This window comes from Manacus vitellinus, unplaced genomic scaffold (assembly GCF_001715985.3).
Source record: "Manacus vitellinus isolate BGI_N305 unplaced genomic scaffold, ASM171598v3 scaffold_49_pilon, whole genome shotgun sequence".
Lineage (NCBI taxonomy): Eukaryota > Metazoa > Chordata > Aves > Passeriformes > Pipridae > Manacus > Manacus vitellinus.
In genome coordinates, this window is record NW_021940603.1 from 5,175,429 (window position 1) to 5,201,172 (window position 25,744).

A 25,744-nucleotide genomic window follows, 5' to 3' on the forward strand; every position below is an offset into this window, starting at 1 on the left:
TCTAGCATTCACCACTGAGTCTCTAAATTTACAAAGACTTGTGATGAGAGGATTTATTGTTAATTAGCTACTTAAAATTTAACAGAGAATTGCCCTTGGGAAGAGACAGTGAACAGAAAAAATTTCTCTAAAATTTCTGTGACAAAGTGTGAGGTTAAACAAAACTTTTTTTTTTTAATCTATCTTACCACAAGTACTAATGGCACAAACATAAGATGTCATTATAGAACTGATCCTATTCTTAGTAAACAATGCACTATTTTTTCCATACTTCCATCTATAAGTACCTCGACATAATATCCCCAAGTAAATACTCAAAAGGGACAAGGAGTAGCTTTGAGCTACTAGTACAGATTATGCATGCACAGATTATGAAAACAGAAGAGTTTGAGAGTCACAGATGTGCTACAGTTATAGAAAAGAGCCATAAATTATTCAGCCACTTCATACAGGATGTGTCCTCTCGTGCAACAGTAAAAAAAGTCCACGTTAGAAGCAGTTTTAGACTATACTTGTTCAGAGCACACCTTTGAAACTAAGATTTTAGAAAGAAAATAACACATTTCTCATCCACAGCAGTAACTCCAGTTGGAATGTACAAAAAACTCCCAAGAATTCTGCATTATTTAGACATAAACCTCCCATCCATTCCCTGTAATTCAGCCATAAATAATCATCCAACACACATGATGGTGTACAACTTTGCTTTTCAGGTGTTGTAAAAACAGCCAGTATATGGGATCAGAGTGGACATGTGTCTTTTTTTCAAAGATAGGTAGATATGGAGCAAGGCAGGCATCTCTCCAGACTTGGAATTCCAATTATCCCTAAATATTACGTGGACTCCTAAAAAGTGAGTTTTAACTTCGTTCAATTACATACTTATTAAATCAATTCTAAACTTTTCTCTCAAAGACAGGAGAGGTGGTTCCATGGTTTAACATGAGACCTAAAGAGTCCTTTTCTCTGATGATACATCTTCAGAAACAAGAAGTTTCTGCATGTCATTTTGACCAAGTTTTGCAAGAGCCAAAATGATAGAATACAGACTACTCAGGACTTTTGTTGTTGCTGAGCTGATGTTTTTGAACAGTGCCTACTGCCTCTTTAAATAGCATAATCCTACCACAACTCTCTCATTAACTTGTGAATTAGTTCATTAGCCCATAACAAACAGGTTCTTACACTGGTATTTATTTTGTTCCACAGATGAAAAAACTGACTCGAAAACAACCCAAAATTTGGCCTAAGAAAGTCATAAAATGCCACCAAAAAGGCCACAAACTTTAAAAAAAAAGATCCCCAGCTCTCAACAGTTATTCTTCAACAAAAGTTGTTTCCTGTTATACACTTTCACACACTTTCTATGGTCTGTCCTCCATTAGTAACTTACAAAAAACAGTACCTGGAACATGAAGTCATTTGAGCTGGGTGTTAGCTCTATGCTACTGTTTCTGAGAGAAGCTACACAACTGCAACACGAGGCGACATTATAAAGTTAGATTTTTTTTTGTCCTTTAAATAACTGTTCAGAATTCTTTCCTATAAGATACTTCCATTTTAATTAAAACGACAAACCTTGTTTATTAGATGCTCAGTGACCACTTCTCTTAGTCCAGTGTAGAGTTTTTCACCATGTTTATGTAACACCATTGTATATGCATTCCTATACAGCTCCTCAAAACTGAGACCGCTATTGTTCTTACGCTGGATCTCTTGGATTGCATTTTTCAGAAGATCCCAAATGCTGTTCACATATTTCTCATCCATAGTCATCTGTAAAAATAAAACAACATGTTATTGTTTAGAATCAAAAAAGAATATGGATAATAGAAGGTAATTGTTCTGCCACATCTTGTTGATTTTATTATCACAAGGTTTCTCAAACTTTATTAAAATAGTGTTTATGAAACTAGCAAGGATTTAAAGAAACAGTTACGGAAATTGTAATTTGTTAAAGTTTAATGGTTTTTCCTTTCAGAGCTGCAAAACCACAGAATCCAACTCCAGAGCCTTTTTAGGTGGAAAGCCAGGTATTCATGGACATGACCTTCTTCCCTACTCTTCCTCCACAGTGCTAACAATGGTGGATGGTTAACTCTCATCCCATACTACACATTACTTGGTGCCTCCTAAATTGTACTGCAACACTAATCTGCTTCACCAGACCCCAAATCAACCTGTATGATAACAGATAATGTCTGACACAGGGTTAGCAAACTTAGTCATCTGCTTGATCCACTAGGTGCTTCAAAATATGTCAGATAAAACAGTATCTGGGATTGCAAGTAAGTGTAGCAAAAAATTATCAGATGTCAGGATTGCTCAAAGTTTGTGAGTCACTTTGGTTTAGTTTATATGAAAACAGGAACTGAGTTAGCATTTTATATGTAAAGAAAAAGGATGAAGAGTGAAGAGAAAAAAAGCTGCTATTCCCACAGTTACTGTGGAAAAAGAAAATATCCCACACACCAATCTACCAATATCCCAGATAACAGTCTACCAATAATGTCAAAGTAGCCTTTAAATAAGAGCTAAAGTAGTGAAAGAGTAAAGAATAATGGTGTGACATTACAGAGGAAAATCATGACCAGGTGTAGTCTACCTCTCCTTCCCCTTCCACCCAAGAACCATTAATAGAAGAAAAATATGGAAAACTAGATTTGACTGCATTTGTAATCAAACACAATTATTAGCAGAACTTTTTTCATAACAAGTATATTTTTACATGTATTTTCAAGTTATCATATCAACTTCTCTAGGCATTACAAATAAAAGTACAGCTCATGATAAAGAGAAGCCATTCATTGCCTTGGGAGGGAGTGGGCTGCTGAACAAAATCAAAACAAGACACACAACACACAATCTTCCATCCTGCTTGTCTTCTGGAGTTTTGGTTAAATACAAAGATTTTTATGATAAAAATAATCCTATCACTACTTTTCCCACTTCTCTGATACCAGATCCACTAGACTACTCAACTCTATATACCAAAAACTTGAGATATGGTGTTAGATATCCAAAAATTCTTAGCTCCCCATCTCCCAAAAGTAAAGCCTCAAAGTAGCAGAGGAATGGCGGATGGAACGTCACGTGTCCCTCCACACTTTTTGCCTATTCTGCTATGTGTAATACTGAAAGGTCAGTAATTCTGTTTTTAATTTGCATTTGCTACATTGGTGCCTCTTCAGGGAAATTATTTTCTAAAGCCTTCCTGAACCAGCAATTTTACGAGTACTGATAATGAAGGCGAGCATTTAGATTTGCAGACAGCAATCCAAGTAAAAGCTTTTCAGCCTTCTTTTCAAAAAAACGAGGTTTTGTTTTCAAACAAAGCATAGACTCAAACCAACACCTCCCAGTGTCCTTTCCTCCCCTTGCTAATCAAGAATCTCCAAGCCAACACGACCTTTTTATCTCAACTGTGATTTAAGTGCACCCTGTATTTTAGAAAAGGTGTGATCTGTATAAACCTGGCAAATCACGGAGGTGTTACAGCACTGCTGCTTCTGGGCTGGTCACAGCGAACACCTCTGGGTGTTACAGATAAAGCAGCACTTTGGATAACTCAGATCTGTTCAGGAAAAAACTAAAAGTGAACTGTTTAATTCTTCTACTTTTAATCCAAATGCTATAAAAACGAAGGAAAGACTGTAATGTTATTTGCTCCAAACTCACTGAATACAAACATGAACATGGAGCTTTCTGCCACTTAACAGTTGACACACCACAAGCTGCTCTGGTCTGGAAGCACAAGAAAGGTGCATAAAAGGTAATTTTAAGGAGTACACACCTCCATGGGATAAATATACAGAAATATTTGAAAAAGTATTATAAACTTATTACCTTTTAGGATTAAGCATGAAGGACTCTGCTTTTCAGTGCAGCTTCCTATTCTGCTGATGACTTAGATTAACATCTGTGAGGTTTTATGGGAACAGGTTTGCTCAAGTTCTAGGATATCAAGGATATCTAGGATATCTGAGCACTGTCTTCCAAAAAAGCTCTAGCACAGCTGGCTTATTTGCAGCAGTGTTTTCTAACAAAGCAAAGACTCCTAACACTTTAAATAATTCCACTCTATTTGGCAGTAAGTCACTGCAGTAAAGTTTGAGCAAAAATGTATTATTTCCTCTCCACTGCTGAAAAATTGTGTACCATTTGAACAGAAGAGGTCTTCCTGTATTCTCAAAGGTACATTAGATTTGCAATGGCTAAATCTACCCTTGGATTATTTAACTCACAGGTTCATCTCTTTTCATCCCCTTTTCCTTAAGTCAGGCTTGTATGCAGATTTAAAATCCAAACAACTAACCAATACATACATTTTTGATACTACTCAAACACTTTGCCATTTTTCAAAATTCTGTACAAAAGCATCTCTGAAAACACTATTAGAAAACTGTGACTCAACAGGGAAAATTTATGCAACTCTCTGGATCCCTACTCTATGAGTGATAGACTTCCACAAATATGAACACAGAATTAGAGCCCTGATGTTTTTTCATGTTCATTCCCAGATTTCTTTTAATGGTTATATTTTAAAAGTGAACTCCACATTTTTAATACAGTTGCCTTGCTCGTGTCGTGTATTGTTGCAGATTTAGCAGAACCCGGATTGCTGCTTCTGCTGGTGCTTTGGAAAAAAAAAAACCACACACACAGGTCTGGAAAGGCTTTCAGAAGCAAAATCCCATTAACTTCAGTAGTGCCTACACCCAGATTCACCAAGATAGTAAGAAGCCAGTGTCCAAATAGAGGAAATGTGTTAATGTACTCCTGCTTATCTGAACATTACCTTTCTTGGGGAATGGGAGAGAGACCAAGTCTGTTATTGGCAGGAGAGAGAGCTGTTTATAAGAAGCCGCTAGTTGGAAAACTTCCACAAACCGCTGCCCAAATGCTAATGATTCAAAGATGCAACTCGAACACAAACATCTGAACTCAGAGCATAGCACAAGTACATCTTGAGGAAATTAGACTAAAACGTCAGTGTACATGAAAGTGCAATCATCTCACCAAAAAAAAAAAAAAGTCTGCAAAGGACTCAAAATGTCCTTTATTCCACAGTGCAGGATCACTCTCAAGCCCCTTCCTTTAACAGTGTTTGTCTATCATATTAAAAATTACCAAGACCAAATAAACAATCACTGCCAGCAATCTACTGCCATTATCACCCGAAAAGCAGGTAAAGCTGGTAACAGTCCTGAACAGACTTCTCAGTGTCTCCCTCCCAGAAGCTGACACTACAGGCACCTGTTTGAGTAACTTACTGGCATCAATCACAACAGAACAGCTCAATTCTAGGAGTTTTCTGATTAACATACAACTTCAGACAAAATATTAATCACCCTCCTTCTAGTCATGTAGGTCAAAGGGAAGTGCAACATCCTGTCCCTAGGGAGCAGGAACAACTCCATGTGTTAAGACCTGCTGAGGCCAACTGGCTGGAAAGCAGATTTGTCAGAAAAGAACCGAGAGCACTTGACAGACATCAAATTGAAGATGAACTAATGGGCCTGTGAGGCAAAGAAGATTAATGGTATTGTGGGCTGCTTTTGGAGGAGTATTGCCAGTAGGTCAAGGGCTCTGTGCAGCACTGGAGAGACATATGTGGAGTAGTGTGTCCAGTTCAAGGCTCCCCAGTACAAGAGAGACATGAACATACTGGAGAGAGTCCAGTGAAAGGCCACTAACCACCCTCTGGAGCACCTCTCACATGGGAAAAGGCTGAGAAAGACAGCCTAGGGAAACCCTGCAGGGATCAAATCAGTGCATACAAAAGCCAGTGGGAGGGTGTACTGAAGAGGGAGGGAACCAGCCTCTTTGCAGAGGTGCCCCATGACAGGACCAGATACAACGGGCACAAACTGAAACACAGGAGATTCCCCCTGAACATCAGGAAAACTTTATTGTGAGGGTGACCAAGCACTGGCAAAGAGCCCAGAGAGGCTGTGGAGTCTCCATCCTTGGACATGGATTCAAAAGCCATCTGGATACAGCCCTGAGCAACCAGCTCTAGGTGACCCTGCTTAAGCAGTGGGGCTGGACAAGGAAGTCCTGAAGTGACTTCCAACCTCAATCCCCATGTGATCTGGTGATACACACTATGGCTGTACACTGAGGAAGCAGGAAAACCAGGGCTCCTTGAGTAAATGTGACCTTCTAAAACTGCCAGTACCAGTCTTCCAAAGGAAATGCATTGAGGGATAACAAAGGTGAGCAACAAAATACTTGTGGTCCCCAGTGGAACCAGGCATTTGTTCCCTGGCTTAAACCAACTGCAGTCAAAGAACAACACTAAAACTCCCAGACTCACAAAAACCCACCAGATCTACTGCTGGAAATTCTTTGCATAGAAATAAATGCTTTGGCGTGTAATTTCCATTCTGTACACTTTAACTTTTACAACAGTTTCGTTTGGATGCAACTTCATTTCATATTCTTGTCAGTTGATCGTTTCACCCTTAACACTACAGAGCTTGCTCCTCTTACTTATATAACCATGCTCTGAGTGCTGTGAACTGCAGGGAAGAGTTACAGGGGTAAACTGTTAAGAGCCTGCTGATTCTAGAAGGTATACACCAACTTACTTTTACTGAAAGTAGCTATTTAGTCTTCTTACCAAGAGATGGTTAAGAAAGAAGTGAGGAAGAGGTAAATAGATGTCCCACAGAATCTCTGTAGGAGTATCCACAGAGGTTTACCCATCAGCAGAAACAGGAGACACATGAACTAGTACTCTCAAGACTAGTGACTGTGGCAGGAAGAATGTAACAAGGAACCATGGTTTACCCGTCAGGAGGGAATTACTCCAGAAATCAAACAAACAGCTGAAGCTATCTCTCGATTTTTACAAGAACAGAGTATAAACATAGAAGAAAGTAAGTTATGGGACTTCTTATATTGGATTTCTTTGCATGAACCTGCATTACCTCTAACTGGACCTTATCAAATATCATCTTGGAGGAAAATAGGGAACAAGATCGTTGAAAAAGCCAGTGAAGGAAAAACGGACACCCTCAAGAATTTAGCTGCATGGAAGGACATTATGATAGCTTTAAATATGCACTACAGAAAGGCAAATGCACCCAGGAAAATAGACTCCCCCCCCTCACTCCTTTCCCCTCAACCCCCCCCCTTCAACCCCAGCCCAACAACCTAGAGGTAACATTGCAAACCACAGCAGACATACAGCTATCAACTACCATGTTTAATTTTCTAAGTCACAAAAGGACAACTTTACTAATTGACAGATTATCTGCTATTATAAAAAGTTCTTTTGTGTTACAGGGGGTAAGAATAATAATAAGAGGGGCCCCAAATCAAGTATTTACTTCTCACTATTTTAAAATGCTGTTAGACAATATGCCATACACAACATGGAAAGCCAAACTTAAACAAGTAGCAAACAAACAACCAGTTACAATTTCAACTGCAGAAACACATAACTCTTTATACACAGTCACTGCAAGAGCCTTGAGAAAGCAAAACAAACAAAACCCTCATACAACACAAGCCCAAAGATGCTCCACAAAGTTGCAACATACAACAATACACACCTCTAAATCCACTCAAAACACAAACATGCATAAATTGGCCTATACCCAAATTAAACAATGAGAATGGGAGGCAAAGACAGGAATATCAAACATTTCTAGCAGCAGAACAGATATAACCTCACAATGGCCCTTAAAAAACATCCAAACCTATTTAACAAGTTTTCTGAAACTAGCATCCCCAAAACAAAACAGAGACATTATAACCAGCAATAACCCAAACATTAACTCTGTTTCCATTGGACCCACTGAAATCACTCATTCTGTAGAACAGAGACTGCCTCTGTCAAAGAGGAAGTCAATTAACAGCAGATTTTCCCAAAAGCAGCTTTATTGCAGCTGAACCCACAAGTGACCCAACAGGTAGCCCAAAATCAATAAAACAATGGCCTTTCCTTAAAACAGAGGTGATTCATTTACATACACTACCAGAAAACCATATAAACACAGCCTCACTATGTACAAAAACCCTTTCACTAATCTATTGATCTCTCAAACCTAAAAAAAAAAAACAAAACAAAAAAAACACACCACACACTGAGAAACATGCTATAAATACACAAAAAAGGGGGGGAAGAGAGAAGAGATATGGATCTAGTCCCTATGTGTGTAAATCTACATTAACATTTCTTTAAAACAGGGATAATCACAAAGAAGCAATAAATGATACAACAGAACCAAAAGAAACACATAAACAGTAACCAATACAGAACCAAACCTCCATGAGTCAAACACAATAAGGGTTTAAGAGTGCATGTGTAAGGAGAGAATGAAACGGTGGCCACCGGAGTATGAATGGGAAAGTTGAGTGGACGCATGTATGTGTGTGTGAACGCAAGTACACTTTATAGCAAGACGTCTTAAACACTACTTCAAACAATACCACCTCAAACACAACATCTACAACCCAACACATTTCCCTTTTAAATAAAGATGATGCCATTACACAAAGTCACCCTCAGATAAAAGGTTATCCACACCTACAAACCCTGGGTAATTTGAGATTGTTTGAATATTGCACGAACCAATAAAGTTGTAAACAGTTCAATAAAGGCCTTGTGACGATAGGCCCTGTTTTTTATAATTAGTTGAAATAAGATTGGTTATAATAAGAATGTTAAAAATGTATTGTTTCTCAACTTGTTAATAAAAAGAGGGGGGAGATGTGGCAGGAAGAATGTAACAAGGAACCATGGGAGTTGTAGTCTTCTGGGTTCTCACATATGCTCAGACAATACTTGATTTGTCTGAGTGGGGTTCGTGCCTTAATCAACACCCCAAGTGACCACAGACAGCTTCTTATCCTTCTTGAGCAAGAAATTTCTAGACAAGTTCTATGAAGTTCCCACAAAGATCTCAGACCAGATAGGCCATTGTTAATTCTCAGAGGTTCTAAACAGACTGTCAACACACTTGCAGGACATTTTTACTTTCAAAAAAGTCACAAACACCACTACTCATTTTTTCTACAGAGTAGCTGCAGTGTTTATCACCATTCTACACATTACGAGGTGAAACATGTCGATCTGAAAGGGATTGCTTTTACAGAACAAAGTTTCTCAAAGTTTTCAAAAAACGCAATCATCTGCCTCATTCCTCTCCATGACATCATTTACAGGTCTAACACCACAGAGCACTGGAATGAGAACCAACAGAAATTACAGAATGCAGGTGTTTACCCTCTCTACCTTGGAAGGAAGTGAGTAGATACCAACAATTATAGTTAGTCAGCAGTGCTGGGAGTAAACATTTGCACCTAATAATTGCAGCCTATTCTCACTCCCCCTCTTCCCATCCCTCAGCAGACAAAATGAGCAGGGTCTGATTGTCATCTAAAGCTGCCACCATGTGGGCCTGACCCACGGTCCAAGAGGCAAGGAAGACTCCCACCAATGGTCTTCAATTCCACTGCAAGACAGGGCATTCATCAAGATGGTATTAAATAGTCTGTTACACAATAACTCAGCATCCTTAGCCCGTATCCTTCATTCGGAATGAAATTTGGCTGAGGTTATCCAGAAAAGGGCAAGAGCAGCCCATTTCCTGCCTCAGAATCTAATCACTACTTGAATTTTTATAAACCCTTTGAATATTGTTAATTTAAAAGACAAGAATTTACAGTGACAGAGATATATTGTCTAGCGTTTGCTCCAAGAATATCTCTGAAAAATGGTACATTAAGATATGGAACTACATATTCTTCAAGTACAGGGCAGATAAAATGTACTTCTATTAATGACAAATGAAGAGCTCAATATTAACACTTTTCTGAAGTTTTCATCACTGTGTAAAAACGAGCATATCTGGAAGATGTTGGCTCACAATCTCTTGCTCTCACACTGGCTACATATACTTTCTCACAAATAAACACAACCCATCTCTGAACAACTAAAAACATCAGGCACAAAGTTCCTCAATAGTCTTGTCTGAACAAGTTGACTGTTACACACCAAAATGTGACTGGAAGCTAAGAGAAGGAGCATAAAGAAAGTAAGGGTCACACTGTCTCACTGCTGTTCTCCTGCATCCGGGTTATTACTTTGGACATCAGTGGAAAGAGTCACAGGGAAGTCAGAGAAATGTGCTACCAAAACTAGCCCTAATAAGTAGGCTTTGCTCCTAGGTGACCTTCAGCAGCAATCAAAGATGACAATACAGTGTTATCCACATCTCCTAAGGAGTGTCAGGAAATGCCTATTACACTATTACAGTCCCTCAGAGGGTGTGGGTGGTGGTGGTGGATCTATGCCTATAGATTCCCCTGACACCTGCCAGTTATCATCTACAAGATTAAATATTGACACCATTTTTAGGATCTGTGTTTTCTTCTTCACTCATCCATTGATATTCAAGCCTTACCCTTGTTTGGGTAGGCAAACACTACACTAAACTTCTCCAAATTCCTCCTGCAAGGAATACTCATGGCACTGTGTTCCTTCCAGGTTCAGAAGATGAGCTGAGTGACCAGTGCTGAGAGTAATCCCCTAAAGGCCAAGGGAAGAATCAAGTTCAGTCTCACCCTCAAAGAGGCTCCAGCCTCTGCAGGGAGGGCTCCATGACAATGCTCTACCACTAACAGAAATACAGGAACTGTAATATCCAATTTTCCTTCCCAGGCTTTACTCAGCAGAAGCAAGCAGAACATGCAATTAAATAAAAAAGGAATTCTGTCAACTGAAACATCCAAGAGCTGTAGGATTTTAGGTAAAACACACTCCTTATCCACTTTGCTTGAATGGGCAGCACTGAAAAGCTACTGGGGTAGCATGGGGTGGATGGGTTAAGTGAACTAAAAAGTGATTGCTCCTTAAAAGAAAGAGTTGTACCTCCTGCACAAGGATTCAGAGATTTGGTTTACCTCCATGGCATTGTCTCAGAGCGTGCTGGTCTCATCACAAAACAAGTGCTGCTTTGGGTGGAAGCTTGAAGAGGAATGGAATTGGTTGGTTGGTTTTAAGCTTTACAGCAAACTCTAATATGTAATATGCTCCAAGAACTTCCTTTTTCAAGTAAATTTAAATGCCAGAAAAAAAAGATTTGTTCCTCCTCTCAAAAGGTAACACTTGTCTGCATTATAGGTAGGCCTGACAGGAGTTTCACTACACAACAGCAATTTAACAGCCTATAAGAAAAGTTTAAAACAAGTCTTTAATAGAAAATGTCATACTGCAGCAATAGTTTTGACATATTTAGGCAACTGAACAAATTTAAGGATCAGATATTAATGTATCTTTTCTATTTCAGGAACCAATTCACAAGAATGGTCCTGAACTCATCTCAAACTTGTCAACATACCTCTCTTACTCCAGGTTTCAACTTCTGTTTAATCCTTCGCTTTTCCCAAATGTCCCTCCTCAACTTCAGTCTTGCAAATATGTGGAACATAATATGCTAAAAGGGAAAAAATGAGAAAAACAACTCCTCCCAACCACCTGCTTCATCTGAACTATGACTATGAACTATGTAAGTCTGAGCAGCCATCTCTTTCAGATAAACAGAGACAGTCTGAAGAAGCAAACAAATAAATATAAAGGTACACAGTGGTGATTCTGTGAACATAAACAACTTTCCTCTTACAGACCTTCACACACTTCCCCAACACTAACTCACACTAAGTGTTTGTGACTACTAATGAGGAACTACAAACTCAGTTACACTCTCCAAAAATCAACTTACATGTTCAATTTGCAACTTATGATGCTCAATTTACAAAATGCACCTTCAGTCACTCTCATTGATATAAAGAACTCTCAATAATACAGACAAAAGCAGAATATTACTTGTCTGAGTGGGTCAATGAAAAATGAATGCTAGCTCATCAATCTCATTTTTCATCCAGTCTGTATATGGATTCACACAGTCTTTAAGTTTCTGTATAAAAACTGTATCAGCTAGTTAAGTAACAACATGGAATATTCAGTCAGTAAACACTGCTTCTACAGTCACTTATACAAAGCTTAACAGTCTTTTACACACTTACTAATTATTTTCCACAGGACCTAAGTGCCTTGAAATACACCTATATTTTAGTCAGCAAGGACTGATGGATGTTGTCCTCCAACAGGGTTGGATACTGAGGAAAAGCAAAGAAAACACACCAAAATTAACTTCTTCTCAACAAGCTTTCTAAGGTGCTACTAATTACACTAGAGACTTTATTCTACTGTTGCAAGCTTTGCCCAAAGAGGATAGCAAAATAGTATTTAATAAAATACAGAAATCCAAGTTTTTAAATTACCTCTTTTCCCCAGCATCTGCAGACAAACCTCAATGCCTTTCCAAATATCAGAAGACATCAGGTGTAAAATTAGCAAATCTCCCCCTGCCATCATGCAAGCTTCTCCCCATTCTGACATTACAGTATGAAAGTTGTTTTTAAAAAAGTTGTATTTAACAGACCACAATTAACTGGTTTTGTTCAAGCTTCTAGAAGAACTGAACTGGTAAGAGGCTAAATATAGGAAGTTCTAGTTCAAAAGATAGTTGTCACTGCCATAGAATGGAAGTGCTTATACAGCCAAAATAGCAACATTGCCTGTGTTATTAACCAAGGTTCTTTTAAAAACATTCAATGACATTTCCACAGTGCTCATTACTATGGCACCTGAAAATGGAGGAGGATTATAAAGCACCCATAATGAAACTACTTATTTCCTGAGAACACTTCAAACTAACAATAGTAAAGAAGAACTGTCTATACTGCTGAAACCTCTCTTTCTTACTTGGAATAGAATCATCATAGAATCATAGAATCATAGAGTCATAGAATCAGATGGGTTGGAAAGAACCTCTGAGATCATCAAGTCCAACTCTTGATCCACTACCACCACAGTTGCTAGACCATGGCTCTCCCCTGAGCCTTCCCTTCTCAAGGCTAAACAACCCCAGCTCCCTCAGCCTCTCCTCATAGGACTTGTGTTCAAGTCCCTTCACCAGCCTCGTTGCCCTTCTCTGGACCTGCTCCAGCACCTCAATATCCTTCCTGAACTGAGGGGTCCAGAACTGGACACAGCACTCCAGGTGAGGCCTCACCAGCGCTGAGTACAGGGGCAGAATCACTTCCCTGGTCCTGCTGGCCATGCTGTTCCTGATCCAGGCCAGGATGCCATTGGCATTCTTCACCACCTGGGCACACTCTGGCTCATGTTCAGCTTCCTGTCAATCAGCACTCCCAGATCCCTTTCTGCCTGGTTGCTCTCCAGCCACTCTGTCCCCAGCCTGTAGTGCTGCAGGGGGTTGTTGTGGCCAAAGGGCAGGACCCGGCACTAGGCCTTGTTGAACCTCATCCCGTTGGAACGAGCCCAACTCTCCAGCCTATCCAGGTCCCTCTGCAGAGCCCTCCTGCCTTCCAGCAGGTCGACACTCCTCCCAACTTGGTGTCATCTGCGAATTTGCTAATGATGGACTCAATCCCCTCATCTAAAGCATCGATAAAGATATTAAACAGGACTGGGCCCAACACTGATCCCTGGGGGACACCACTGGTGACCGGCCACCAGTTGGATGCAGCCCCGTTCACCACCACTCTCTGGGCCCGGCCCTCCAGCCAGTTCCTGACCCAGCACAGAGTGCCCCCGTCCAAGCCATGGGCTGCCAGTTTTTTCAGGAGACAGTGGGAGACAGTTATGGGAGACAGCGTCAAAGGCTTTGCTGAAGTCCAGGCAGACACACCCACAGCCTTCCCCTCATCCACCAGGCGGGTCACCTGATCATAAATGGAGATCAGGTTGGTCAGACAGGACCTGCCCTTCCTAAACCCGTGCTGGCTGGGTCTGATCCCTTGTTCATCCTGTAGGTGCTGTGTGATTGCACCCAGGATGATCTGCTCCATTACCTTGCCAGGTAACTGTTAGAGCTGAAGTCTAGATCTAAGTTTACAGTTCACAAAGTCTGATCTTTCATGTTTAGCTTTGCAAATTAACAAAGTCATTTTCAGACGTGAAGTTAGTTCTTGGTTTATTTCAGTATGTGTATTGAACACTTATGATAAAAATAATGTGTGGGGGAAAAAAGAGTGTATAAGGCCAGGATTGCTTAACTCAAGAAAAGCCTATTCTGAACAACACAGAGGAATAGATACAAGGATTTTACACTAAAAATCTACCAAATCCCTCTCTCCTGCCCAAAAAGAACAAAAATGAGTATCAATATTTTGAAGACTAATGAGAAGCTCAGAGTCCTCTTGATTCACTTTAGAAGTAGTAATCCTAAACCAACTTTCCTCAAATTAAAGCAATGGGACAAAAAAAAAAAAACACAACACCAAAAAAGGCTAAGGTAACAGCAGGAAATATGTTCCTGAAAGTAATACCATAGCTTTGTTTCTATCCTAAACAAAGTTGGTATTAAAAGAAAATATTTGAAGTTAATTAGAAAAGCAGAATATGGAACAAAGAAAAGCTCAATTTATGGGAGTGAATCACCCCTCCCATATATCAGTAGGATCCTGGAGGTTTAGAAGGCATGGGGAGGGACAGGTAGTTCTGCACTCAAAGTGGCTGTCAAACAAGCTCTTATCAAAGGTGAAATGACAGACAGTGGAAACAGTGACACAAAATTTTATAAATTACTCGGCATACCTTTCCCCTTTTACAAACAGAGCCAAATCCTAAACATTTCATTCAAGTAATTTAGCATTCCACTGCAATAAAAGCTTGTAACAGCCAAGGACATGCTTTTCAAAAATCTGAGGACTATGTGACTACAAGCAAACTACCACAGAGTACATTCAACTGCAAATTTCCTCAAAGCAGCTTACTCGGGATCCCGGGCCATGTGCCGGCTCTTACGCTGCAGGAAGAAGGTGGCTCAGTCCTCTTCCACTGGAACTACTTCCAATTTACTAAAGACTGAAAGCAGAAAGGGAAGTTGTTTGCTTATCTATAACCTAACAAGATTTACTAGCTGAAAATTGCTGAAAATCTCAAATTTCACTGGGATTTAGGTCCCTGACTCTCTTAATTTGCTTTTACAACAGTGTGGGACTTCAGCATTCCAGGTGATGTGCAGCAGGTTGTCTTGAAAGTGCCATAACTGACAATGGGTCACTGTCAGCAGAAGCAGCATCATTACACCCCAGACAACTACTCATATCATTCCAAACTCTAAACCAATACAAATATTTATTTTTGTTGTTGTTTCTGGTTTGTTTTTTTCTTTTAGTCCAGTCAAAACAGATTGAAACTTTGATTCAGTATGTGATCATATGTCTATTAATTTTAAGACCATCACCCAATAAACACTACAAAGCAAAATTAAAAAGCCTTAATTTTATAAGGAAAAAATTAATGACTTTTTTTAGCAAATCTTTTTTATTGATGACTTGTACAATATTAACATTATAATAACCTTAAAGAACAAGAGAGATGTTGCATGTCTCAATCCCAGCTAAGAACTGCCAGAGTGCTGCTCTGCACATCCATGCCTTCTGTGGATGGCACAAAGTCTCCTCAGGGGTATCATCTCTCCAAGTGAAAAAATCCATTAGTTCATTAACTTTCCAGCCTTGATGACCTGAATTCAGAAAGCTTCCCTGAACCACAAATGGCCCATTCCTTGCTTACCCAACACTCCATGCAAATCCCCCAAGAATTATTGCTTTTTTTTTCAATTAACCTACAAGTAGCTCAGTATTTTACAATTGTTTAAAAATCAACACTATTTAAAGAGGAAATCAGTGAAATACACACCAACTTATACAGACTGTAAACACATTTCCTGTAGTCATTTCAAAACAAGGAACACAATGAACGACTTTAGGGGGATGAAGGAAGAAAGGGGGATGGTGGGGCTGAAGTACCTTCAGAGGCTTTGGGGGATTTGTGACAACTCCTCCTCCATAATAACAACAGCATAACAAACTGAGAACTTGCACAGGAACAGAAAAATAAAATTTTATGGTAGTCAGAGGCCAACAGAGGATAATTTTTTCCCCCTTCTGCTTACTTCAGTGAGGGGAAGGAAGATACACTTAATAAATCACTTACAGATTTACAGATAATCAATATCCCTGCATTCTGACAATAACCTCTCTCTGGGGGATTTTTGCACCACAGTGCAAACACCATGACTGGATGCACAGATCAGCAGTGCCTGGAACACTAAGACTAACACTGAAACGACGGCAACAGAAAAAAATTCAGAGCTACATAGGAAATGAAAGCCATGTATATAATATAAAAAAGCAAAAAGAAAAGGTCCACTCAGATGCTACCAACACTTTAAAAACAGGAGTAGTGTAAAAGTAAAAAGCATTTATTTCAATAAAGATTCTTCACATACAAAATGTAAGACACACAATCTATACTCAGATTAAGAAATTAACATATGAATTTTGTATTGTATAATTTTGCCCAATTTCATATCATTCACATGTATAATTATTGTCTTCATTTATGTTTGTTACCATTAAACAAAACATGGCATTTCCACAAATGCATCTCGTCCATAACCATGAACAAATAAAGCAAGTTATTTGTGCACATTTTGCATAGTATTATACCTTATTTAAACTCCACGCAAAGCGGTTTCGGCTCTCAAACACTAATTTTACGCACAGCTAATTAAAGAATTTAGGCCACTCCACTGCAAACATCATCCAAATGTAAGTGTTTATTACAGTTTTGTCCTCCTTGCTGTACTCAGGTGCTAAATGTACTTTTTTTCTTCCCTAAAACATTAAAAATGTCAGTATGGGGGTTCTTTTGTTAAGTCATCTAACAGTATTTACTTATGCTGAGATGCCAGTACTTCCACCTTTACAAAGGAGACATTGGTGATTTAAAAATTCTGCTAGCTTTAACTGACCTTCAGAAAAATAAAATAGCCCTGTGATTAAAAGTACAGTTTGGTCATGGTGTAGTTTTCTACTACACCACTTTCCTACTCTGTGTTTCCACAAAACCTGACTCAGACTGAAAACCACGAGCTTACTTCTCTAGAGCTGTTCTTCCGCTAGTGCAGCTACCAGAAATCAAAGATAAGACCCAGTGATCATATGCACAAGGTCAAGAACCTATTTTAGACTGTAACACAATCACTGTGAGTTTTATGAATGGACTCAATCAAACTATCTTAAGAAAAATCTGTCCCAGTCTATCACAAAATGTTTTCACCACATACAGAGAGACTATCTGACACTGCACATCAGTCATGGTGATGAAAGTCTAAAAGCACCTGCACTAAGACTACCTGCCCTACAGATCAAAGCCAAAGGCTTTACAATACCTGCTGGAAATTTTGAAAAATGGGGTCACTTATGCTGTGTATACCTGCCCATAACAGATTAAAGGAAAAATAACTTGTATAGAAAAAAGTCTATTTTTGTTACATACTATTATTATAACTATTCATGTAAAATATTGAAAATTCTTTATCAGTTTTATAGCAACTTTCAAAGTTCTTTTACCTACCACTACCAGGGAAAAACAGTAATTCCTGTTTAATAATGCATTACTATACAAAACAAGAGTGAAGGGATGGAGATGCCTAACGAAGCCACTTGAAAAAGCTCAGACTGAATTAGCCAGCATCAAAATCTCAATAGAACACTACTGGTATTAACTTTATACTCCTGCACAAAAATCAAGCAAATTTCAAATAAAGGCAAGATCCATAAATGGCAGTACTCTTTCCAGTACCACACAGAGGCACTTGCTCAAAACTCTAGACCAAGGGGAACGCTAATTGCTCAGAACTTCAGACCCAGTCAACATGGAAAACCAAGAAAAATTGCAACTGAAAGATGAACATCTGCAGAACTCAGGAATTCTGAGATTAAAAGATAATATGCACAGTGTCACAAAAAACTGAACCAAACAAAAACCTACCTACAACTACTCAAAGAATAGTTGGAATTAGTGCTATCACCTCTTAAAAATTGTAAATGTATTATTAGGACATTCAGGTTGCTCACCACATTTCATTAAAGAAAAAGAAATCTGTGAAAACTGGAAGGACTTAATAAGATTAACTGTCCAGTAAACAGCAAGTATTTCTATACTTTTCTTAATTTGCACCAAAACAACACTTTCTTCCCTTGAATAAGATAAACAGTGTTTCAGTTTTTTTGGTTTATTTCTAGGGTTTAAGCCTACTAAAATTTTAGTTGTGAATATTAACTTATTATTACTGTGAACACTACATGAGTTAATAGCTAACATGCTCTTAGAAATATATTTAAGAATATAAAGCCATCAAGATTCACAAGCCAACCATGTAAAACATGGAGTTAACTAAGTGATCTTGCAGAACTTGGTGGGTTCATATTATTTTATTCAGAGCTGAAAAAGTCTGCAGTAAACCATTCCCTAATTCCACCCTTGTCCCACCCTCCATGCCTCTCCATTCCCTCACCAACACAGCACGAATGCTCTAGGGGTTATAAGCCAAAGCAGAAATCCACGTACCACTTACATAACTCGAATGCTTAAAAATTTAACCACAGTTCAATGTTTTTATTATGGTCTATCTGCTCTAAGATGCTCAAGATGGACAAAATTTACATCAACTTCTGGAAGATCTGCACATTACAGGTTGAAGCATAAATTTAACAAACCTCATCTTCAACTTGCATCACCAATTCCCCAAGACTCAAAACAAACCACGGCAGCAGCCAGTGCTCCCTGAGAAGAAAAAAAGCCTTCTGCCTACACAAAGCCTAGAACAAGTGGCTGTTAGATCCCAGGAGAAAGGAACACTGGCAATGAAAACATGAGCCTTAATACTTCCTCATGGAAGAGTTGGAGTTATTTACTTCTAAGTTTACATAACTTTCTTGGAGGAAGAGCATGAATTGATAAACGGAATTGAAGGAAAGGGAAGGCTGCCTGTCTTTCTGCACAAGATCGAACAAAATGAGAATTTTCTTGGGCACAAGTATTTCAAATAAAATTAGTCAGTGAAGCTTATATGTATATATATATATATATTTAAACTCCTTTTATCCCAAGTGCATGTGTAGAATCTCCCCAAATGCTGTCCAGAATTCATGTAGCACTGATGCACCAAAATAGTTCTGAGAACTGGCAAAACACTATTTTGTAGTAGTACTCCAGAGAAGAAAGACAGCTCTGCAGGAAAGCAAAATTACTGAAAGCACTCAAAAAACCCCCTCCAACTATAACGATCAAACCCTACATTGGGTCATGCTGGTTTTCAGAAGGATCTGTCCAACCAATTTTATGGTGACACCTGCATTGAGAGAAGAATGACTTCTTGCTAAAAAGTTCATTCAATACAGCTTAATGTTACTTAAATTTTGAAAATGAATTCCCCAAATGCTTTCTCAATTCTCACATACTGCTTATTTCTGTAAGAAACGTGCCTTTTTTTTTTTTTTACTTTCTGCAACTTTTCCATTAAAGCACATTTAAGGCTACTATCTTCCACTAGCTAACCAGTCACAGCAAAAGAGCTGAAATACACTTGGAGGAAACATGATTTCTGTAAGGGAGATCTAACATGAATAAATTATCTCTCTCCAAGTTTTAACTGCAAATCTAGCATTCTCTGGCAACACTTCTCACAGATCAAATATATCACCTTAAAATTAGATTTGCTGCAAGCTTGTTTGAGAGCTTTGAAGGTATTCCTCTAGGCAGTAGTAATGGGCTCACTGAGAGTTAAGCAGTGAGAGCCAATTTGAGACCCTGAGAGTACTTTAAACTCAACCAAGGAAGAAAACAACCCCCTACACTTCTCCAAAACAAGTTCAATTAATTCATATTTTGTAGGAATATCAAATCTGCATTTTGTATAATGCACATACTGTGTATTGAGTAGACTACTGCACTCTTCCAAATAATTAAAAAAACCCCAACTTGCTAACTATAGTCAACTCACATCACAGACAATTACTCGACATTTCAGAAATTATTTTGTTATTTTTAGCATCCATATTCATATCTGCTGCATGTTTATGAATCTGAAACAACAGGGTTTGAACATTCCTTAAGAAAAAGGAACCTACAGTCACTAAAAAGCCCTCTTACACTGTTCCAGCTCCTGCTTTACCACCACCCTGAATGCTCTCTGGATAGACTATAGATATGGAACAGCTATATTTTATGAAAGTATTAAAAGTACCAGAAGTGGTTATTGAAAGTAGCACACTGGAAGTCTTCTGTGGTGGTACATAAGGATACTTAAGCTTCATCTCATCAGTTTGCTCTACTTAATATAAAGTAAACTTTCATAAAAATGTATTTTTATTACACTTCCCAAGTTTGAAATATGCTCAAGTCTGAAGTCTCAGAGAATGCATTCTCATTTGGACTCCTTCTGATGCAAAGATTATCACTGCCTTTAAGTCACGATGAACAAGAGAACACAAGAAAGTTCTTTTAAGTAAGACAGTTTATAAATTAGAAAAAAATGCATTTTTTTTCCTATTACGAACAGAAAAACAGAAAACTCTTTTTCTCAACTACTTCTGATTACTGTACAACCCACTTCAGCAAAACAGTGCACATCATGTCACTGCCCTTGAGGTAAGAAAAGCACCATCACAGCACATACCAGGAGCAAATATTAAGGGACACTTGGGATGGCAGATAATCTGTCACCAAATACCAGAAATAATAAAGAAGAAATCTAGAATAAAACTAATTCCAAGGTATTAGGATCTCCAGGTAGAACACTCCTGGTTTTCCAATGTTTTGGTCAATTTCTACTTCATTTCTAGTAAGGTAGAAAAAGTGAACTTTAGTAATGTTTTGTAAAGTACTATTTCTCCTTTCCTTTAGTTACACTAAAATATAACAATAACAGAAGTCTGAAAGATACTATAAAAATATAAAATATTAAAGAAAAAAAAAAACTACATGGAGGAAGTTACCCTAATATTGCTATGCTCCAGGAACATTAACTCTTCAATTTGGCTACTTGTAGCTTAATGTAATAGTAAATAGCTACCTCCCATGCAAGCAGCAAACTAATCTAAAACAGGTAGACCTCCTGAGGAAAGATGATCAATAAGAAGACAAATTGAAGCAGCCTACAAAGTCACCTCTGGAAGTACTCTTAATTCAGAACCAAAGCACAGAACTAGCAAATTTGGGATAAAAGAGTGAAGAAGCTGCTGTAGGAATAGTACATTTTCTAAATATAGACTCTACCCCCCACAAAAATGCACCTTGCTGATATGAATATTTATCTCCCTGCAGTCACTGGCACCATTCACAGGACCAAAGCTCAACAACCACTTAGGCCTCCCCAAAATTTGCAATAGGATCTTTACATGAACTAAAAGCTACTGACTTCTGCAATTATGACAGGTAAACTCCTCCAAATCTCTCAACAAAGTACATGCTTCTTTTCTGTAAACACTTGATCAACACATGCTTGTAGCAAATGTGGGTAGAGCCCTTCCCAAATCTTCGTTCACGAAGCTGAGCCATGATGATCAACAGCACTGTCAACAAACTGTCTTAGAACAGAAAATCTACTGGACAGAACACCTGCAAAGTTGCTCTCAACAAATGTCACCAAACACTTGACATTTGTCACCAAACCTTGATGACTAGTTACTTACTGAATTATTTTAGGAAGGAAACATTTTTTTTTTTTAAGTTTTTAAAGTTTTAACCTAGATATTCTTTAAGCAACTGAAAAGAAAGACGATGCTAGTAAAAAACAGTTTCAGAAGAAAAAACCTGATTCTAGTGTTTAACTTTATGTAAGAACAGGGCTCCCTTAAAGCATTCTTCACCTTCCCAAAACAAATTTCATATGCTCACATACAAAACTGGTGAAAAACACAAACCTAACTTTACCCCATTGTTAAGTCTGCCTTTGTTGGCTGACTCATAACTACATATTCACAGCTGGAATACATGAATCTGTTTATCAAATTAAAAGACTGATATCTTTTGGTGCAGTTTGTTATAAAACATACACATTGGGTTTGTTATGGTTTATTTTTGTACAGGTTTTCCTACTGCTTGCTAGTAAAACCCTGTTACATTGCAGCAAGTCTTTTTATTTCTTTATTTCTATAAGCCAACATGTCTTAACAAAATTGACATTCTTAGAAAAGGCTATTTAAAGAAATAAACGAAATCTGGAGATCAAAAACCTCTAATCAGCTAAAATTCCTAATTTCATAGCCCACTTTTTTTCTTTTTACTTTTCCCACTAAATGCAACCATCAGTGATTAAAAGTAAAGGAAATAGTAAAACAGTGTAACTCAGATTGCTATGATTAAGCTGGCTGCTGAGAATATAAAGAAATCTCTTAATTTCATCAGCAAGAGTTTTGATGAAGCAAATATATTGATATATTCCCTGTCAGTGAAGTGAGATAAACAGGTATGTCCAGTTCCTTTATAAAGGCAAGGCACATTAGTTCTACACCACTGCCTACCGGGATCAGACATAGCACTGAGAAGTTAACACTAAACCTTAAAAGCCAGAGACTCGACTAAGTGTCTTCTTTATAACACACACTCCACTGAACACATACACACTTCCTGGCCATCCTCTGGCAGGCTGAAGCTCTTCTGTTTCTCTTGTTCTGCAACACCATTACTTGTGCTGTAGTTGCTACTCTGTTGTAAGCTTTAATTGAAACAACTGTCAAAACATAGCCAGCTACGGCACTTTAAATTAATAATCTGGCTCCTTCTCCTCTGTAACTCAAAGGGAAGGCACGCTGTCGGCTCTGCCGAACCTGCAACGAAGTTACCTATGCCTACATGTTTATAGTAGTACCTTCCGAACCAGCTGGCACTGTGCCACCTAAATCTTATAATCATACGACTTATAGCCTCTTTTACGGAGCGGAAAGCGAAATAAATTTTCTAGAAAAGGAAACTCTGCAGAAGACATAAATAAATACTCCCCCCGCCCCCCTTCCCCCTTCCGGGGCTAACTAATTTTGTTGATGTCGGCGTATATAACCTTCGGCTCCTTCTTGGAGGCCTTTTCCTTGAAAACAAAGAAACCCAGCCCCCCCCCTCCCCAAGCCGTACGTGGATTTTCATAATTGATTTGTTTGATGAGGTGGGCGATAATCGCGGGGACCAGTTCCTCCCGCCTCCCACTGGAGGAGCTTCCCCGAGGGGCAGCTCCCGCACCTCTCCCGGGGTGCCGCGGCCGCTGACAGCTCCCCCCGCCGCGCTCGCACCCGCACGGCCCGCTGGCGGGGCGGCGGGGCCTGCGGAGGGCCGCCCGCCGCGGCCCGTGGTGCCCGTACTCACGGGGAAGGCTCGGATCCGCATTCTTGGTGTCCTTCCGGCTGCCCGCGTCCCCTTGCTCAGGTTCGACATCTTCGGGCCCGGCGGCGCCTCCCGCGCGGGCGGCAGCGCCGGGGGACTCGCGGCGGGGGGCGGGGCCGGGCTGCGGGGGGGAAAGGCCGCCGGCGACCTTCGGTGCGGGCGCGGCCCCCGGGGTGCCGGGCCGGGCCGGGCGGGGGCGGCGGCGGCGCGGGCCCCTCGCTCCGCTGGCGCGCTTCCCTTCAGCCTCCGCCGCGATGGCGGACAAACATCGCTCACTGCGCAGGGTCGGGCGCCCCCCCGCTTCCCTTCGCTTCCTTCCCTTCTCTTCCTTCCCTTCCTCTCCTTCCCTTCCCGTCCTTCCCTCCCTCCCACCGCCCGGCGCGCTCGGATCCGGCCGCGGCGGGGCGGGGCGGTGGGAGGGCCGGGGGCGGGGACAGGCTTTCGCGCCACTCTCGCGAGACGTTCCCCCCCCATTTCTCCGGCGGCTGTCGGGGCGGGGAGGGGCGCCGCTGATTGGCGGGAAGCGGCGCCGCGCGGGAAGGGGCGGGGCCGAGGGCGGCCCGGCCCGGGAGGGGCCGGGGTGCCCGGGCGGTCGGGAGGGGGGAATGTCCCGCCCGGCCGTGTCACGGAGCCGTGGCCTCGCAGAGTCACACAGTCATAGAGACATCGAGGTTGCAACAGACCTTTGGGATCATCCAGTCCAGCCGTCCACACTGTAACAGCCCCTAAGCCACTAAACCACGTGACCCAGCGCTAGCTCCAGATGCCTCTTACAGAATCACAGAATCGATTACGTTGGAAAAGACCTCTGTGATCATCGAGTCCAACCTTTGACCTAACACCACCTTATCTAGTAGACCATGGCACTGAGAGCCACATCCAGTCTCTTCTTAAACACTTCCAGGGATGGTGACTCCACCACCTCCCTGGGCAAACTTTTCCAATGCCCGACCAATATCCCACTTGTCAGACTTGTGGCAGGTGTTTCATGAGGTTTAAAGTGCAAGTTTTGGCACTGACAGGGAAGCCTCAGATGGGCCTTTCAGCTGCAAACGGGACACAGCCCCAGGTGGGCAGTGCCTACCCTGTGCCTGGCACCCGGCGGTAACCTGGCTGGGCACTGCTGGAAAAGGAACAGCAGACCCTTCCTGTTCCTTGCCCTTGAAGTCTCCCGGTCCCTGTGAATCATGTCAGCGGCAGGCGGGTCCCGCCGCAGGGTGCCGTGTTGCAAGGCAGGTGTATGTATGGATGCTCCGTGCTCACAGGGTGCTGTGTTGCAAGGCAGGAGTACTTATTGATGCTCCGTGTCTGTGTTGCAGTGCATGCCTGAGAAATGACGGTGCCACCTGAGGCAACGCTTACATATGCCCAGAGTTAAATATAGGTCGTTCAACAAAGGGCAGTTGCTTTAGAAGGGAAGAATGTTTAGAAAATGTCAGATTCTGCAAGTTAGGAGCGTGGCACCTCTGAAAGTTAGGCTGGTAGGCCAGAAAAAAAATCTAGATCCCAGATGCCAGGGGGCTGACTGAAAAGTTAGTGGATTTTGAAAATGAAATCTGGGTCAAAACATGTCTTGCTCAAGATTCCCCAGAGGAAGTGTGTGGCACAGCCAGGAAGAGAATTTCTTTCTGGTGACTCTTAAACTGGACTCTGAATACCAGGACATCGTGTGATGTACATTTTTCATCCAGCTCCATGTACCTCCATCATTGTTGTTTTCCTTCAGGTGCCTGTACACCACACATGCCTTCAGGGAACAGATGCAACATATCTTCTCTGAGCTAGTTTACCTTCTGTAACAGTAATGTCACCAGTTTTGCCTCTTTGAGTTTTTTTACAAACACTTTCCATTGGGACGATGTGTGTTCATAAATGACATATTTTTTAATCTCCTGATCAAAATTAGGCACATAACGCCTAGAGTAGGTGTTATATAACAGCAACACAATAAACAATGATTGCAACATGACTATGCAATAGGAACCAGTCCTTTTCAAAATTACAGTATAGTCAAAATGCAGATGAAACAAAGATGAGATGAGAAGGGAAAGATTGCCAGTTGTTAATATGAAGAATATGGCTTACACATTGTCTCAATATAATTTCAATCTCATTTCTCCTTCTAAGTACTTCCTTCGCCAAATGAGGACAACCTCTCCTGCTAGTATTTTTTTTTCCACTCCATGACAGTTAACATCAAGTCATTTGAAAAGGTTTAACTTTGACTCTTGCAAAAACAGTTTGCAGAACTGAATAAAAGTCAATCTGTACTGAAACACAGAGTTTTCATTTTGAAAATGTTACAAGAGTACTTTTCAACAAATTTAGTGCTGTTTCAAAACCCGAAACTTTCCCCACAAACCATTTCTGAGGAACTGGCATTTCTTCTTTCAAGAAAGAAGAAAAAGAACAACTTTTACCGTACCCATTACTGCAGATTGCTCTAGATTAACTTCTCTAATTACTGCT

At 40.3% G+C, this 25,744-nt stretch overlaps 1 protein-coding gene across 2 annotated transcripts in view; it reads right to left on the minus strand.

Moving 5' to 3' along the window:
* CUL3 (cullin 3) overlaps nt 1–23,332 on the minus strand; it is a 58,082-nt gene extending 34,750 nt beyond the window's left edge. The window contains exons 1-2 of one of the 2 annotated variants that reach the window (XM_018080009.2): nt 23,258–23,332; nt 1,579–1,776 (exon numbers count right to left, since the gene is read on the minus strand). In XM_018080009.2, the coding sequence (XP_017935498.2) occupies nt 1,579–1,776; nt 23,258–23,326 (267 nt within the window). In that variant the 5' untranslated portion in view covers nt 23,327–23,332. Of the gene's footprint in view, nt 1–1,578; nt 1,777–12,781; nt 12,790–23,257 lie in introns of those variants that run through there. The other variant, XM_018080010.3, reaches the window with a different exon arrangement.
* Nucleotides 23,333–25,744: the final 2,412 nt, after the last annotated feature.